At 47.2% G+C, this 19,295-nt stretch overlaps 1 protein-coding gene across 1 annotated transcript in view; it reads left to right on the forward strand.

The window, feature by feature from the left end:
* The window catches only part of LOC147641016 (Transducin/WD40 repeat-like superfamily protein), a 56,484-nt gene that overhangs the window by 28,656 nt on the left and 8,533 nt on the right, over positions 1-19,295 (forward strand). Inside the window, exons 2-7 of the mRNA XM_086817358.1 lie at positions 15,646-15,746; positions 15,837-15,937; positions 16,051-16,117; positions 16,207-16,306; positions 16,396-16,512; positions 16,597-16,734. Coding sequence (XP_086673484.1) covers positions 15,646-15,746; positions 15,837-15,937; positions 16,051-16,117; positions 16,207-16,306; positions 16,396-16,512; positions 16,597-16,734 — 624 coding nt within the window. The remainder of the gene's footprint in view (positions 1-15,645; positions 15,747-15,836; positions 15,938-16,050; positions 16,118-16,206; positions 16,307-16,395; positions 16,513-16,596; positions 16,735-19,295) is intronic.

The raw sequence follows: 19,295 nt of genomic DNA on the forward strand, positions 1-19,295 counted from the left end.
TGAACCACCTGTGAGTAACGCATTAGCTGTCATAGCATTTTCAATCATCTGTGACATGTTCGTTACTCTTGTCTTTATACAGTAATCTCGTACCTCCTTGGGCAGCCCACAACAATACTTCTCTACCTGCTCAGATAATGGCACGGCACGATAAGAAGTCACTGGGAGTAGAGCTTCCCAAAACTTCTTGTTATAATCCTCCAAACTATCACACTTTGAAGCATCCAGCTTGTGCCATGCTGTCATAACATCCACCTCAAATGTAGATGTGAGCCATACGGAAGAGAAAACCTGTTTGAATTGGACCCATGTGGTGGGTGCTATGCCCTGCAAAAGAAGAGTAGACCACCACTGCAAAGCATTGCCCTTGAGAAAAGTGGCAGCTTTCCTCACCTTCGAGGACTCTGTGTAATTCCCACCAGAAAAAGCAGCATCAAACTGCTGTAAAAAGGTAAGTGCCTTCAATTTATCCTTGGCCCCACTGAAAGTGTCAAACTTCACTGCAGCTCCCCCTTCCTTGTAATCCTTCGCCTTGCCCATAGGCGTTAGATTATCATATGGAAGTGGTTTCGTAAGATTGCTGCCCCCAACATTCATACCCATCATTGGGTCAACATTTCCCATTCCAACACCAGGCATACCATACATCCCAGCCATGTTTCCATACATTCCACTATGCATACCTGGCTGCATGCCACCAAACATATTGCCTTGCATCCCAGGTTGCATGCTTCCAAACACATTTCCTTGCATACCGGACTGCATACCACCATACATATTCCCTTGCATGCCAGGCTGAAAATTGGCTCCAAAAGGCCCATACATACCCATGCCTCCCTGAGGATAACCCCCAGTCATGGATTGAAACACTGAGCCACCACCAAAGTACCCTGGATGCATGTTCTGCTGAGGAATAGGTGGCTGTCCATAGAAGGAACTCTGTGGGTTAGCACCAAAAGCATGCTGCATATTCGGAAACTGTGCAGGAGATGGATCCTGTGGAGTGGTACCACTATGACCTTGAGAAAGATTCTTCGAACGAACCTTCTTCTTCTTTTTCTGGGGCTCTGTGCGGGGCTCTGAGCGAGACCTCAAAAATTCAGCAAATCTCTCACTCTGTGTGAGCTGCATAAAAGTATCCATAACACTAGCCAAGCGATCTTTGAACTTAGCATCATCATCCTCTTTACCATGCACATCTTCTGGCTGTGTTACATCCTCATAAGGCTCAACATCTGCAGCCTGTTCTCCTGCAAAAATATCCTCAGATACATCTCTTTCAGGAGAAGTCTCTTGCTCTTCTTCTTCTTGATAGAAGTACTCTTCCTCTGTATCAGACATGATTGCTGAATTTTCAGCGATGGCTTTCTTCAAAGCAACCACGAGCTCACCCCCTTCAGAAAGTTGATGATTGGTCCCGGCAACGGAACCTTGAAACCGGCCTCTGATAGAAAACCAGAGTGCGGTAGGAGCAATCACCCGTCCACTTGTAGTCTAGATGAAAAACCAAACACAGATTGGGGCTAGAGTGCCCAAATCTGAATACACAGCGACACCTGTTGGCCCCAAAGCTTGGCGCCCCTTGCGGTATTTCTTTATTCCATTAAAATAATATGTATGGCTGAGTACAAAACAAAAACCAGCCAAGAGTTTACACCTGTAGTCCAATCTGACTGCCCACAAATCCTTCTCAGCACAGAGGATCTATGCACACAGATCTGTGTCTTCAAGCAACACACTGTGCCTCCCTCTGATCAGCCAAGTTCACAAAGCAGGCCAGCCATGGGCATACATCTGGCATAACTCATAAGCGTGATACATCTTCTCAGCTCAACATACATGTGCTGTTCAATCCCTGTCTTAATCCCTTGTCAATCTGCTATACTCCTCCTCTCACAAGGAGCCAGATAACACATACCTGTAGCAGACATCAAGCAATAGAAAGAGAGATGGATGAACAGAGTCAAGGCTTACCAAGTTCAGCTCGTGAAACAACTCTGGAGGAAGCAACAGCACCAATCTGTGCCTGCAGGCACTTGATCCCACAATCCTGCTTCACACGTGTGCTTGCACTTGCCTGTATCTTCCTCCTGATGCTCACTCCTATGCTGTCCTTGAAAGTACAGATCTGAAAATCAGCACTGTACTTGATTGTACCGCCTCGGGATGCGTGCCAGGCGTTGTACTTGCAAAAACAGCCTGCTGTCCACTTCTGTACCAGCTTGAATCAGAGTACACAGGCCTGTCCAGCACCTGTCTACACCACCTGCAGCACTTGTACCTTCTGTACCAGGCTGCCCGTACACTGTACGGCAGCCGTACCAGGTGTACCTGCTGAAAAACCAACTGTGCAGCCTGCACAGGCCTTCTGCGCAGCCCAACAGTAGCTGTCCTGTGCGCCGCCAGCAGCAGAGGAGAAAGAGAGAGAGAGAGAGAGAGTCCAGCACTGGCCGTACAGTGCTGTACGGCTGGTTTCTTCAGAAAAACAGCAACAGTCTGCAGCAAAACAGCCGCCTTCACCTCCTCTTCAGCTTTCCCACGATGGAACTCATGCGCATGAAGGAAGGCTCCACTTTTGCTACACGACTCCCCAAAAAGAGAGGAGAGAGAGTGTAGAGAGAGAAAACCTCCTTCCCAAGTTAATCCCTAGGGCCCCAACTTAATAAGTTCCCTAGGGCCACTAAGGCCTAGGGGCAACTTTTATAAACATTAAAAGTTAATGTTTTAATGTTCCCCCTTCACACCTAGGGTTGTCCACACATCTTTAAACACTGTCCGGGCACCCCCCATGTGAATCATAAAATATTCTGACCCTGCAACCACCATGCCCACACTTGTCCTGCTCCATTTTCACAGGGCCATGACACTCCACCCTGTGGATCCAGAGGAGATAGGGGCTAGTCGGGCATCAGAGGACACTGGACCAGACAGAGGACATTATGGGGACCACTTACTAGAGTTGGGAGCCAGGCATCGTCTCGTTATTTATAGCGGGATGCTACAGTGGCCGGGATTAGGAGGGCTGACATGCTTGCCACATGGGGGTCATACACGGACGAGACAGACTACATTATGGGGTCTTTGGAGGCATCACAGCTTGTCACCTCATTCTCCATTCCACTTCGTCCTATTGGGGCACATACATACTTGGCATTTTCACTAGCCGGATCACCAGTATCACCAGCCCCCCACATACCGACGCCACACACTACCATCTACTTCACACATGACATGGCAGACATGGATGGGCTCCTACTCATGGATCCCCTGGCACCTATGGATACCATTAGAGCCCAGTTGGCATCACTCCTACACACGGCTGCATTACAGAGCTTCCCACATCGTGTCCACTCAGGAGAGCCTGTGAGATCTGGGACTATGCCCCAGAACAGATGGTATGATGACGAGTGCAGAGCCCTATACTCACGACTCCGCATACAGAGAGCCTTGGGAGCCATCACAGAGTAGGAGTCGAGGAGAGAGATGAGGAGACTTACTCGCCGCAAAAGGCGGGCCTTCGCAGAGATACAGGAGCTAGAGCTCTTCATGAGTAGAGATAGCCCTATCTCATGGCGGCACTTTAGAGAGCCCCGGACACCGACACCTATTGCAGACCCACAGACATGGCACATATATGCAGAGGGCCTATACCACGCCCCACAGCAGCCACCTATACCTCAGCCACAGGAGCCTCGACCTACCACAGCTAGCTTCTTTACCCACTCGATGGTAAAGGAAGCTATCCGCCGCCTACAGAATGGACGGGCCGCTGACCATATGGGCCTGCAGGGTGAGCAAAGAGGAGGTGGAGAGTGAGGAGCATTATGTATGCAGATACAGAGCATATACAGCCATCTGAGAGAGATATCCCATTTTATTCAGAGAGCCACATTCCCTACGCCAGATCTTTGAGGCAGCAGACTAGCGCATACTGGGGAGATTCATTCTAGACATACAGCGTCACAGAGAGACATCATTACAGGCTCAGACAACTCCAGAGGGGGGATGACAGACACAGATTACTACATTTTTTCAGAGATCCATCCCACTCCCAGCCCCTACACGGCAGGGAATTACTCTCCAGAGAGCAGAGACACTCAGAGCCCGCAGGAGACAGAGGACACCTGGCTTTCGGACACCACGCCTATACCAGAGAGAGACGACAGAGATCAGAGCTCAGTTTCACAGAGAGGGTGCGGAGCGACTGGCTCGCTTCAGAGCAGACCTAGGCATGTTCTTCAGGGAGCTGTGGACACCCCCTTCATTGATGTATACCATTTTATACCCTCAGTATGGTAAAGGATGGAGCTAGCTAGGTTGCATATCATGATTGTATACTCCATGCATATAGCTTTGCATTCTCCTAGTAGTAGAGCTCCATCCCCTCCCCCACTCATTGTACTTATTGTACACCTAGATTCAGCTTTTTAGTTCAGTACTTTTTATTTTGTTGGGATGACAGAGGATACCCCATACAAGTATCCCGATTTGTCTCATAGGCCGAGTTCGGTCTTTTGGAAGACGTTAATAAAATCTTTCTTTCTTTCTCTCTCTCTCTCTCTCTTTTCTTGTCTATTCTTCCACCTTTGCATACACCAACAGCTTCGTCAACCATGTCTGGCTGCTGCTCATCTGAAACATCAAAAACTTGTGGTCCAACATATGGTTTTAGCCAAGAAACATGAAAAACATCATGCATAGTCTAACTATTACGCACTTCAACTTCAGAGAGACATCCCTTAGCTTTTTAAAGATGGGAAAAGGTCCAAAACTATGAAACGAAAGCTTGGGACAACGCTTGCCCACTTGTTTCAATCGTTGTTTCATGATGCACAAATAGATCCAATCCCCTTTCTTGAAACGGACATCTCGCTTAGACTTATTTGCCTGCTTGCTGTAAGCTTTATGGGCTTTGGTCAAGCAGTCTTTAATTGATTCAATGATTTCGGAGAATGATTCAGTCATCTTGTTGGCCTCTAGAGATGTAGACACCATTCTCGTCAAAAGAGGAGAAACGACGACCAAAAGCTGCCTCATACGGAATACGTCCGACACGGGATGAATGAGTATCGTTTAAGATGGCTTGGACCAATAGAGGATGATTTTCCCATTTGGACTGCTGGTCATGACAATATGATTCGAGAACATCGAAGGCCAACTGGATGTAGATTTCTGTTTGGCCGTCTGTTTGTGGATGGAATACACTAGACAATTGCAACTTTCGTACCACAGTTCTCGAATAATGCTCTCCAAAAATGCGAGGTGAACTTGGAATCCTTGTTTGATGTGATGGTGCTAGGTAAACCACAAATGGGGTACCAATGTTTGAGAAAAAGGTGGCTACGTCCTCGATTGTGGCCATCTGCTTGCATGGGATGAGCATGCAGAACTTACTAAAGCGACCACGATGGTAAAACTCTGAGTGTTGCGAGATCCGGTGGATGCTGGTAGAAGCCCTACAAAGTCCATAGAAATGTCAATAAAAGGTCCGTCGATAATAGTCAAAGGTTGAAGTAAACCATCTTTTTTCATATGTGGAACCCTAACCTTTTGATGAATGTTACAGGCTTGAACATGTGAATAAACATCATGCCTCATTTTTGGCCAATAAAATGATCTTTTGAATTTCTCTAGGGTACTGTTGATACCTCTATGGTCTCCAACGAAGGAGTCATGGGCGTCATGGAGAAGAGCTGCACGCTTTTCTTGAAGGACACAGAGATGGTTCTTGTAGAACAACCAACCGTTTTGCATTGAATAATGGCCAGGATCAGAAGTGAGGGCCAAACTGTATTGAGTACCAAACTTTGTGGAATCGACATACTGATCATTCATGCTATCCAAGTCTTTTCCACCTCCCTCTTCTTTCCTCTCCCAAGGATGTACTCAATCATTCCTCCAAACTGTTGGAAGATCTGACTCCATTTGGCTTGCCGATCACTCTATTGGGTACTTTTTTTTTTCTTGAAAAAAGATCCTTCTATTAGTTAATGAAAAACAGCCACAAAGGACTAAATCCAACCACAAAGGGCTAGATACAAACTCGCCTCATGTATAGGGCAGGGATCAAAAAATCAAAGGGTGGAGAAAGATGCACTTCCTCTTTGGCTGGCCGCTCTATGAGGAGAAGGCTATCTACATATTTTTCCCCTATTTTATCCCCATTTTTATGGTGTCTTGGATATTTATCCTAGTCTTCGACATTTACCCAATCGTGTGGATGCTAGTCGGCTGCCTGCTTTTGGGCATATATATAGCTGGCTTGCCTCCCTTATTCTTCACTACTTGCTTAGCATTGTTTGCTGCAGTCTCTCACATACGAGGTTTTCTCTCCTCTTGCTCGGGACATGTATTCCTTCTGATGATGATATTGAGACAGGTTCTCACCTGTGTTTCCTCTCCATCTCTCTCTCACTCTCTCAATCCACATCCACATCCACATTCACATCCATACATCCACATCTACATCCATGCATCCATTTTCACATCCACATACAAAGATCCACTTCCATACATACACATCCACATCTACATTCATACATCCATCTCTTCATTCCCATTCATATATCTTCATACGCCTTCACATCTATTCTTTTACATCACATCCATTCTCGCCCTATCACAACCCATATACATCTTATCCCATCAGATACACTTCTTACCTCATTCTCTTCTTCTGTTGCACATTCTATTAATTCCCCCCTCCTTCCCATGTATGGAGGGGTGACCATAACGTGGTCAGCATAGTCACATGGGATGTGAAATGGGGACGGGGATGGAAAAGATTGAGAATGGCCATTCCTTGTGACTATAGAGTGACATGGGACGGGAAGATGTTGCCATCCCCAACATTCCCGAGTGTAAAAATGTCCATTCCTTGTGACTATGATGAAGTGCCACAGATCTCCGACCTGAGAACCTGTCAATGAGGAGAGTGCAGAGAGCTTGTAGATACCATTCTCCACACTGCCTTCCCAAGCAACCTGGCTAGTCTCACGGTCCCGTAGAGCAACTGAATGCTTCTCAAATTCCACCCGGAAGCCAGTCTTGCATACTTCATTCACTGACAGAAGATGAAAACCAAGAGCAGGGACGTAAAGAACACGGGAGGAATGCTTACCCCCCTTGCCGTCGGGAATAATCTCCATCTGACCCTCACTGTGTATCGGAATGGTGGAGTTGTCGCCAATGAAGATGCGACCTGACTGGCGTTTAAGATCCAAAAAGAAGTCTCGGGAAGAAGTCATGTGCCTGGAGGCACCATTGTCAAGAATCCACTCTCGGGTATCCTTTGCGGTGAAGCCAACTGCCTCCTCGCTCGAAGACGATGAAGCATCTGAGTCCATCATCTCTAAGTGCACAAATGGTGGAGTCTGTAGCTGAGGTTGAAGAATCAGCACTCTTCTCAGTCCGCTTAGGACACTTGTGCCAATAGTGGCCTTTCTCGCCACAATCATTGCAGGACCTCTCGGCCTTTAGTTTCTCTCGATTTGTGTCAGGCTTCTTCTCAGAAGACTTCTTCCGATGAAGCCTTTCCTTTGCCCTTGTTGTTATTCTGGCCTTTCGGCTGTTGGCCAGTTAAGGCCTCCGAACCCCCGCTGTGAGGAGGGTTCGTGAATCATTCCTCCTGGTCCAAGACCATGGGCACAAGCTCCTCCCATGTAATGGTGCTGAGCCTACCACTAAAAATCAAAGAGGAGTAGAAAGCGGAATACTGAGAAGGCAAGTGGGACAGCAAAGTAATGGCCATATCTTCAAATGATATCTCCTTACCAGCCTGGAGGACTTCTTGCTGAAGGGCGTGTTGCTTGTTAATGTGCTCCCTCATCGTCGACGACTTTGCAGGGTTCACAACCCGCATCTGTACTTCCAAGGAAATCCTCTTCATGGACGATACCTTGTTATAAAGAGAAGCCAAGTGCTGCCATATGCCTCTGGCCCGCGTCATATGCTTTACGTGATTGATTACTTGCGGTGTGCAGTTGAGGAAGATAAATGAACGAACCCTGGCGTTGACACGATCCCACATCTGTGCCTGTGCCTCGCGGTCCTTTCTGGTTGACTGTAACTCCCCTTCCTCTGCTTCCGGCCGTGGAACCCTGACAACAATGAAATCAACACGGAAATATGAGTCCAGCAAAGACTCCATCATAACCTTCCATATGCCGTAATTGTTCCCGTCCAACTGATGGTCCATTGGGAACGTGGGGAGTGTTGGGATCTTCACATGCTTCTCAGCCATCTCTAACAAATCTGCCATCGCGGGGATGTAACTGAAAAGGGTGGGTGGGTGGGAAAAAAAAACTTACATCTGCAAGTGGCTGTCCAGCAACTCAGCCCGCCGTCCTCTTGCTTCTTCTCTTCCCGAACATTCCTGAACAATCCACCAATCAGCAACGCAACAGTCCCCCTCTTGCTTAGAAAACTCCCAAGATCTATCAAGAGCCTATGTCAAAATACGCAGCGGAGATGATAACCAAATCTGAGACCACAAGGGCAAGTAGATTGCAAAAAATAGAGAGCACAAGACAAGGAGAGAGATATGCGTGTAACTCTGCTCTATATACACAAGATCTTGAAGTGATACAAGATACAATGGCAAGGGGCTGTGGGGCCATTTTATATGGCCCCAAACAAGCAGTCGGCCTGTAGAAAGGCCGACTGCGTGTAACTCTGCTCTATATACACAAGATCTTGAAGTGATACAAGATACAATGGCAAGGGGTTGTGGGGCCATTTTATATGGCCCCAAACAAGCAGTCGGCCTGTAGAAAGGCAGTCGACAGGGACTGAATTCTCCACGACCAGCAAAATGCACTAGTCGGCCAGTAACTCTGAGAGGTCGTGGACCTGAAGGATTAGTCGGCTAGCTCATGGGCCCTCCTGCCAACACAAGGCAACCACCCAAGCCAAGAAAATAGGGAAAATGGGGAAAAAATACGGGAAGCGAGGAAAAATGAGAAAACACCTACAAAGGGCGGGCACACCCACAATCGAGGCCCTGGTGTCTGGTTAAGACAAGAGATGACTTCTAACAGCTGCGACGTGCTGCTCCAAATAATGGTTCCAAATCCAAGTGTAAGAACACTCCCCGAAGTCGAATGTTGTGTATCCAGCCTGGAGAAGGTATGAAAAACCTCAAAACCAACCAAGATCAGATCTTGTAGATAATCAATCCTGGGAGAAGTAAACTGCTCCTCACTGGAACCCTCAAAAGAAATAGAGTCAATTTGCTTGGACTCTGTACCAAGAGTAGCCAAAGGATGTACAAAAGCATCCTCTGAAAAGGTCGGCATTGCAAGATGTAAAGACTCTGTAGAAAAGATGGGGTCCATCTGTCCAAGCTCTGTACCATGAGTTGCCCAAAGCTGTACATAAGCACACTCCTTTGAGGTGGGCATTGCAAGATGCAAGGTCTCCACGTCCCCCTTTGAAAACTGATGTCGTCGGATTGATACAAGCCTATCCAACTCCAAAAAACTCTGGAAGTACCATTGTGCCCCAGGCACGATTAGCAATAACAGATCCAAAGCATCCCACCGGGTCCAAAAAACCATCCTCCGAAACAACAAACCTGCAGAACTGGCAGGGGGAGGGGCATCCTCAGAAGCATCACAAAGAGAGGCAGAGGTAGACTCCTCACAATGAGGAAGGGAAGCAGGAATATAAACTGTAATGGTAACAGAGTCCTCAAGAACATTACTGAGAGCAGAAGACTGTTCCATTAGCTTCTGTCCTTCGCTTGTACGCTTGCCCGTCTACGTGGCAGCCGGCCTTCGCTTCTGCTGCCCTTCACTTCGCCTCTCTCTCTCTTGCTTGTGTGCACCCACCTGCCTATGGGGGTGCCTGTGCCTTTGCAACCAGCTGCCTACGTGGCAGTACTTGCAGCCATGACAGCCCAAGAAACCTCCTGTAATATGAACAAAGTCCTAAGAAACTTCTCACATCATGTATAGTCTGCAAATCCGGCCAATTCTTTATTACTTCAATTTTCGTTGGATCCATCCTGACGCCATCCTTAGACACTATGTGCCCAAGAAAGTGAATCTCCTGCATGAAAAATTCACTCTTCTTTCTGTTGACAACCAATCTATGCTTTCTAAGTTCCTCAAACACTTTATAATAGGAGGCGAAGGCTCTTGTATCCCACAACACAAACTGGGTGAAAGTTTGAGAAGATCTCCTCCACGTGAAGCAAGGAGGCATCTTCTCGGGAATTGTACAAGGGCTATGCCGACCTCGAGTGATAAATAAATACGTGCGGGGGCGCCACGCTTTGGGGCCAATTGGTCTTTTGTGCAGGAGCACCGTAGCTCCACTTTTTCTTTTTCTTCTTCCTCCACGTTTATTATTCCAGCTCGTAAAGAGTTTTAAGTGTGATTAAGTGTGCTCACTGCCCGTCAAGTTTCTGAAGGCCGGTTTCACTGAGTGTAGAAAACTCCTTTGGGAAGCAAAACGCAGCCAAAACACTGTTGTCCAGCAAAAAAAAACAGCACTCCACTGCCAACAGAAGGCAAGGAACATGAAGAAAGTGGGTAACTTTGTAGGCCAGGAACAAAACACAGGTATAGATGCTCCAAAATCAGCAAAACACTGACAGAAATCAGAAATTCAGTATCCTCCTCAAGTACCAAATTGCCTCCAAAGCCACAATCCAAACAAAACACCCCCTCTGCAAGTGATCTGTGTCCACTGGAGAAGAAAACGCAGCAAAACAAGGGCTACAAACCTGAAAATTCAGGCCAGCCAGTGTCTCCACACCTCCTATGAGGAAAAACGCTGAAGAGAAGGTACCTTCGGGTCCAACAGATGAAGCTCAAGTGAAGGTAGAGCTACCAGCAGAAATCAGTCCAGAAAAATGCAGCAACCATGGCTGAAAATCGGAAAACGCAGAGGTATTTGGGGCAGTAGAAAGGGCAAATTCTGGAAACGCAAAAGAAATAGGTACACCGAAGCCTCAAATCAGCAAATCGGCATCAGAAGAAACAACCTGTAGAAAAAAACGTAGCAAAGATGCTGCTGCTGTCCTGTACAAAACAGGCCGCCAAACACTATAAGGAGGGGTAGATGCTGAAAACGTTGCAAATCTGTTGTAGGAAACACCTCTATCGGTGAGAAAAGGGCCAGGCCGCCAGAGCCTCAAGAAAGCTTCCTGCCGCTTCTGCAGGCGGTCAGAGCCACCCTGCAACTTCCCCCCCCCCCCCCCCCACTGACCGCGGACGGTATGGATGATGTCGAGCCAAATGCTGCCGATTAACTCCGTGGGCAGAATGTGGATACCCTCGATGGCTTCGCTGCATCTAGCTCGCTATATGTGCCGGGCTGCAATTCTACTGCAAATCTCACATCTTTGGCATGAGCCCGATCTCTAGTGGTCAGTACATGGGGCTGTGACTGGTACTGCCGAAATGCGGAGGTGAGAGACCTGAAGGGTTAGCCCCCCACCATCCTCCTCATAAGCCCTGACAACCATAGCCTCTGTGGCCCAAGCGACGGTGCCCCATGTAATGATCCGGGTCGAGGCCTTGTCCATCGTGAAGATGCGGAGAATCCGTTGCCAAACCTGTTGAGCCTTGGGGCAATCCCAAAGACAATGTCGTAGAGACTCCTAAGGGTGGCTGCACCTTGTGCAAGCTGCTGGTCGACCTCCAATGGCCAACCACGTGCCAACCGCCAAGCACACAGGTTGGCAACGTCCTGTGTGCCATCAGCCAAAGAAAGAGGGTGATCTTTCGAGGCCGAAAACTGTCCTAGAGCCTCTTCCAAAAATCTGAGAGGAAACGTTGGGAGAGGCCAGGTGACCCAGGTGACTGCCAATGTACTACTGCTGTCGGGGTGTCGGCATCTGAATCCTATGGCCTAGCCGCGCTGTGTATGCAAAAAAGGGGGCATCTAGAGTCTCCTTCTGATCAGCAAGATCACGCCAAGTCCACTCTTCCAGGTCCCACTGGAGGTGCCTGAGAGGGCGGCTCCCCCATATCCATAGTTGCCAGAATCTCTCCCTGGCCACCTTGGCTGGCGGGGGGTCTATGTGTCACTCACGTGCATGAAATCCAATCACCCTCACCTTCTGTAAGGTGTAGCCACTGAAATCCTCCAAGGGGGGCTCGGATCTCTCTAACACTCCATTGGACACTTGGCATCATCTGGAGTCACTTAAGTGCTTGGTGGTCTATTTTGACTGTGAAAACCCGTCCATATAGAAAAGGCTTTTAATGTTTGAGCACTGTGATCACACCCAAAAGCTTTCTATCATAAACCGAATAATTCTTTTTGGCAACATCCAACTTTTAGCTGTAGTAGGCCACGGGTCTATTGTCTTGCTGAAGAACAGCTCCAATGGCTACATTGTTGGCATCGGTAATGACCTCGAAAGGTTCATCCCAAGATTCCAACTTTAGAACAAGCGTTTCTGAGGTTGCTTTCTGGAGTGCACGGAATGCATCAAGCGCCTTGCCTATAACTGAGACTTTTTCGCTGACGGGTTTCGACCCCCTTGAGCAAGTCGGTGAGAGATGCTGCAAGGTTGGAAAACTGGTCAACATGTGAACTGTAGGCCTAGCAAAGACCCACGAATGAATGAATCTCTTGGGCGGTCTTAGGAATGTCTGAATCCAAGATCTCTTGAACCATTGTGGGGTCCAATCGAATCCCGGAGGAATTGATGATGTAGCTCAAGTATTGAACCTCTATAATGCCGAACATAGACCTTTTGGCATTGATGTAGAGCCCATTATCTTGCAAACGTTGCAAGACTTTCTCCACATCTTTCTTATGCTGCTCCGCAGTGGTGGCTGAAAATAATAAGTATTCTCAACCCACTGTCTGGCCTCATCATCTTGTCTTTGTTGTTCCTGTTGTTCCATCTGAAAGAAGAGGGAAATGAAGTCGGGGGTAATTGGAGGAGTCGGAGTTGGTTCGACTGTGGTGGCCTCCAAGAGATGGAGACCCTCGAGTAGAAGCTCATTTTGTGCTCGAAGTAGAGCCAACTGATCTTCGGGTGGTGGAAGAAGAAAATCTCCTTGGGGAGATGGAACTTGTTCCTGATGATGTGTGCTCTCCTCTTTAGACATGTTGCTAAAGTCGGTGGTTGTGCTGGAGCGAAGATGGACCATCCAAGGATGCTCTCACGCTAGGATGCGGTGTGTGTGAACAAGCTGAATCTGATACCAATGTAACATGCAACAGAATATGCGTAGAAAAGATCTTGTACCACAAATCTCACACCGCCTACTGTATCCTGAGTTTTGTGAGTCTTTAGCAATCCACTTTAATACTTCAAAACTTTGAGATGCAAAGAGAGAGAGAGAGAGCGAGAGAGAGCGAGAGAGAGCGAGAGAGAGAGAATTTGTACATAGTATTGGGTCCCAGTTACCCACTGAAGGCCCCCCTCCTATTGCTAGGAGTATTTGCTTTATTACTTTGAAGAGATCGACTGATTGTAGATTGAGGAGACCCGAACGCAAGACCTTTGAAAGACCAAACGATGGGGCTGACTGCACACTGCTGTAGAAGCACGAAAAAGGACCTGACTTGAAGCCGATGCACTCTTCCAAGGGGCTGTAGGAGGGCTGCAAACTGAGGCTAAGAGAAGGGGCTGGTTGGGACTGTTCTAAGGCTGTGAGGGTCTGATTATTCATGAGATAAATGGCTGGTTATGCAAGGCTGATAGTGCTGCGTTTTTTTCACCAAAGAGGGGAGAAGAAGGCTGAGAAAAGCAACCAACAAAGGGGCTGAGAAGGGCTGTAAATCTGGGCTGAGACCTAAGCTTCTTCTTCCACGATGAAGGGCTGCGTTTTCTGCAAGAGAAGGGATGATGAATGGAGCTGCGTTTTCTGCAAAAGAGTAGCAGAGAGAGAGAGATGCTATTTCAGCTTGGGAGATGATCTATGCAAGAATGAGCAAGCACTTCATATATATAGGCAAAAAGGGGCTGGTCGGTTTGCTTATGAGCAGGTTGGCTGGCCCCTTTTTATACCCCACTTGGAAGATATGCTTTATGTCCTTGTTTATATGCTTTTTATGCTGCCGACTGGATCTAGAGGGTGCAAAGTGGCTAAAGGCTATGCAACTAGGCAATGGATTGAATGCTTGGCAATGGTTTATATGCTTATGCAAAGGTTAAAATGCTAAGGAAAGGTTACATGCACATGATGCTATGCAAAATGCATACCATGACAATGTTGTCTAGACTATTATGGCCTATTCCATCCGCCGCCTTCTTTTAGTTCAGTCTCATGATTTTGTCGTATGTCATGGCCCCATTGTAAGCCCCAATCCAGGACATGTCAGGCACGAGCTACATAGGTCTTTCCTTAGCCCTATACATTTTTTGCATTGCATGTCATATTTGCATGCTTGGAAAATGTTTTCGCGTGAAATGTTTTATTGCATCTTGTAAACCAAGTGAGGGAACCTGTATTCTAACCATTTTTTGGATTGCATGACATATTTGCATGCTTGGAAAACGTTTTCATGTGAAATGTTTAACTTCTTGCCCTCTTGTAAACCATGCGCATGAACCTGTATTCGGTCATGTTTGTGGGCTGTAAACAAGTGGTAAGTGTGACTCTTGACACTTAGTTCACTTCATTAAATTGTGGGCAGACACCAATGAGGTGATAGCTCAAGTGGTAAAGGTGTTTGCCTAGGACCAAGAGGTCCTGGGTTTAAAACTCCCCTTGGTTCCACAGCGGTATCACCTACGGGCGGATACTTAAGTGCTTACGGGCGGTGGAAAATCAGTAACTACGGGAGGATCTTGGGCCTAAGACCAGTCAGGAAAAAAAATTTGTGGGTTGACACTTTATAAGTGACTTGGACATTTTTAATAATTCGGACCGGCTGAGATCTTTTTAACAGGGGCCTCTTCATTTGAGGTGTGGGACTCTTGTATGGGCACCCTCCCTACTCACCCACTTATTGTAGGTGTGTGGCCAAGGCTGAGGTGGCCCAATGGCCACATGCGACCCTTTCTCTCTCTCCTGAAGGCTCATGCGCACATCTCGTTGCAAGAAAAGAAAGCCATCACCAGCAACTAATGCTGTCTGTACACCTGCCTCACACACCGTACAGCCACTGAATAGTCCATACAGTCATCACAGAAGCTTCTGCATCCCAGTACAAACCTGCTGCCCACTTCATCTATCTTGATGTTTGGTACTTGGCACTTAGCCTAATAAGCATCCTGGACTTTTGAATAGCAATTTAATGGGACTTTACATGATTGACTGGCTAGTGGTCTCCCTTGATGGCGACTGGAGTATGGCCTGGACTAAGGTTCACAACAATGCCCAGTTCACATCTGTCCGTGGACTAAGGCTCATGACAATGCTCAATTTACAACAATGGCCTCCCTTGATGACGACTGGAGTCTGGTTCCTGGTCCTTTGACCAAGGTTCACAACAATGTTCAATTCACAAATTACAGAACCTGCACAAAACCTTCACTTATGGTACAGTTATGTCCACATGGCACCCTAGTGGAGCGGTTGCACGTGACAATAATGGTACATGCATGCGTATCTTTGTATGTAAAGGTCATAAGGTTCTGTTAAAGGCCAAGGATGCCAATGTGGCTGCCATCTGTCTTTTTCTTTAACCTACTTTTCTTCCCACTTCTTGTCCCTCGTTCTTTTGTTGCAGACAGGCAGAATTAACTCGTTGGATTTCCACCGCACAGAGGACCTCTTAGTGACAGCCAGCGATGACGAATCTATCCGTCTGTATGACACAGCTAATGCATCGTACTTCTCTAACTCTTTCCTAGCTTCTATATCCTCATGGATTACATTAGGATTGCAGTGAGTTGTTCTATGCTTTGTTGGGTTTTCCAGGCTTGTGAAGATGGTACATAGTAGGAAATATGGTGTGAGCCAGATATGTTTCACTCATCACACAAATGCCGTGCTCTATGCGTCTAAGAATGATTGGGATGGTATGTGAGTGAGTTTCCCTCACATGTGATATATTACTCCAAATCATTTGTTAAGCTCATTCACAATTTTATCTGAAGGAGTGGTTTTGGGGACTTGGCATTAATGCTCTCAGATTCTTTGCGGTACCTCTCATTGTATGATAATCGGTATTTGCGGTATTTCAAGGGCCATCATGACAGGTACGATGTACATAGACCTTGATGGTTTTATGTTCTAGGGTTTTGTGGTTATTTGCTGATACCAAGGTGTTTTGTGAATCATCAAATAGGGTTGTCTCTCTTTGCATGTCTCCAAAAAATGATTGCTTCATGTCAGGCTCACTAGACCACACTGTTCGCCTATGGGATTTGCGAGACAATGCGTGTCAGGTACATTAATCCATTTGAATGTCTTCTAATATCGACATGTTTAGTAGTGTTGTAGTACCTAGAATTAAATGTTCAATTCTGCTTAACAGGGGCTTCTTCGTGTTCGTGGGAGACCAGCAGTGGCCTATGATCAACAGGGTCTCGTGTTTGCAGTAGCTATGGAGGGGGGAGCTATCAAACTTTTTGATGCCCGATCGTACGACAAGGTGTGTGTTTTAATTTTAAAATCCCTCCCCTTTTGGGTGGTATGTAATTGGGTGCTAACAGGTATAGGATTTTTGAAAATGTAGGGACCATTTGACACGTTCCTTGTAGGTGGTGACACTGCAGAGGTGTCGGGGATGAAGTTCAGTAATGATGGAAAAATGATGCTTCTCTCTACAACAAGCAGCCATGTTTATGTGCTCGATGCATACAGTGGCAAGAAGGTAAGGTGCCCCATCTGCGTAACCCATGGTTTTGTAGGGCGTAGAGTTGGTCAATACTTTTTTTCTTTGGTTGCATGTCTGCTTAAGCAGTGCATAGAGTTGGCCAATACTTTTTTTCTTTGGTTGCATTCCTGCATAAGCAGTGGTTGATTGTTTGCTTTATTACCATCGCAAACCTGTAGTCTTGCGACGGAGGCGAGCCTGGCCGGATGGCATTGGATGGGCAGTTTTCCTTCAAGCAGATAGTTGTTATGCAGTGTCAGCGATTCCATGGTTGCCAACAATGCTCTGTGACCCTTGCTGGGAGTTGATTAGCAGCATCACACGATCTCGTGGATTGGTTGCTGTGAGACCATCGAGGGGTTGGCAACCCCACGTGCCAAGTCCATACACTCCCTATGCACTGACCTCATTTACACTGTGTTTGGTTAGGGGATGACCCATTTGTCCTCACAGCATATAGTCTTTATGGATCGCCAATGTCAGACTCTATGGATGCCAACCACACTCCCTGATCCCCAGCTGGGAGCTGACTGTTATGGCAGATTTGGTGGACCCATTGCCGTGAGACCATCCAAGGCACGGCAACCCCACCTGTCCAGTCCATACGCTCCCTATGCACTGATCTCATCTAGGCAAACAAGGGGGTCGGACTATTGGCCACGGGGGAATGCCTTCAGCGCAGCTCTGGGGCTATGCAGGAGAGATGGGAACTTTTCTGCGCATCTGGAGCACCGGCCCCGGCCCCAGCTCTTGCCCTGGCCCCTTCATGACAAAAGGCAAGGATGGTATCACTTTGCATTACAAGCCTCCAGTGTGGCTCTTCCCTCCTCCCCTCCATATGTGGTCTCCCTTGAAGAGCAGTGAGCCATGGAGGGAGCTCTGCTTCTAGACTTGCATTAATCAATGTAGTATTGCCAAAGATTGGGAAAATGGAGGCTAAAATGAAGCCTATTAACCTTTTTTGCACCTGGAGCAGAGGGAGTAGGGTTAGAATTGCCTAGCTGAAACATGTGGCTAGTAGACAAAGTGCCCTAAGACACTTGCAAAAGAAAAGTAGGCAAACTCATCAGTATTTAAGTTAAAAGCATGGGTTGTTTGCTGGAGGAGAGAGAGTGTGTACATTGTCAACATGGGGGGAATAACCAAAGGTGCATTTGACACATAATGGGACCCCTGCTAGTCGATGGCAAAGAAAAGGATTGACCCACTTGACATGACGGCAACCCTGCATGTCTAGTCAGTAGCTAGGTCGACTTGCTTGCAGAGTCTAAGTAAGCAAAGGCATGGTGGCCCTATCAAGAGCCAAGCCCAGTAAAGATCTTGGACTGAACCTTGATTTGTTGATGCCTCAAGTGCATAACCACAAGTAGCTAAGGAAAAATACTTACTGCGAGAGTGGAAGGTAAGTGAGGTAGCACAGTAAAAGAAATGGGGAGGCAGAGTTTGGGTTCAGCTCGACACACTTTTCTCAAGGCAAGCTCAGTTCGAGGTAGTTCACACCAATAACAATGTGCGACACATCACAACCCCCCCCCCCCCCCCCCCCCCCCCCCCCCCCCCCCCAAAAAAAAAAAAACCCTGGTTCTTCTCCCATTCTTATGGTGTAGGATATACTATATATGTATAGATGGCACCAATATAAACTTTGGGGGGTGGAGGTAAGAGATTTTCATGCATATCAATTGTGTTGTTCTCCAGACTGCATTCCCCAGCCTCGTGCTTGCATCCCATCGCCACCATCAACCTGTGTCACATGCATGCCTTAATACAGGGATGTGCACGGACATGGTCTAGGGGTCCAAAGGGCAAGGTCCAAGGACAAATATGAACAGAATGGCAACATTTTGGGTACCTGGACAAAGGGGTACCAGCAGGCGCCCATGACCAGGGATAGTGTGAACAGCATATGCTCGTTGCATGTAGTCATGGATCAGTCCAACTAGCCGATCAGCCAATCCTACAGTTGACTGGTGCATCAGATGCCTACATAAGGGCAAGTCGAGGGTCCTAGTCAGTACCTTGTGAGCAGAGTTCTGTCGTCCCAGTCCCCAGGCAGCAGGCAGGGCTTTCATGGTCATCTGTGCATCTTCCACGGGCGTTCCCAGTGCTCTAGTGGAGGACAACAATTCAGTAGTTAGGTTACGCATTGTAGTAGGTCTTGCACAACATACATTGGATGTGAGTTTCAAATTTACGTTTATCATTGTGTAAGCCAATCCTACTGCATCAGATGCCTACATAAGGGCAAGTCGAGGGTCCTAGTCAGTACCTTGTGAGCAGAGTTCTGTAGTGCCAGTCCCCAGGCAGCAGGCAGGGCTTTCATGGTCATCTGTGCATCTTCCATGGGCGTTCCCAGTGCTCTAGTGGAGGAAAACAATTTAGTAGTTAGGTTACAGATTGTAGTAGGTCTTGCACAACATACATTGGATGTGAGTTTCAAATTTACGTTTATCATTGTGTATAATCATGTTTTGGCAATATACAGTAGTACATTAGGTTGTCTTGCTCGTCTACTCTGTATTTGCAATTCATGTGATTATGCATTAGATTAGCATTAA

This window comes from Cibotium barometz, chromosome 2, assembly GCF_041138505.1.
Source record: "Cibotium barometz isolate CiBa-2024 chromosome 2, ASM4113850v1, whole genome shotgun sequence".
In the NCBI taxonomy this organism is placed as follows: Eukaryota; Viridiplantae; Streptophyta; class Polypodiopsida; order Cyatheales; family Cibotiaceae; genus Cibotium; species Cibotium barometz.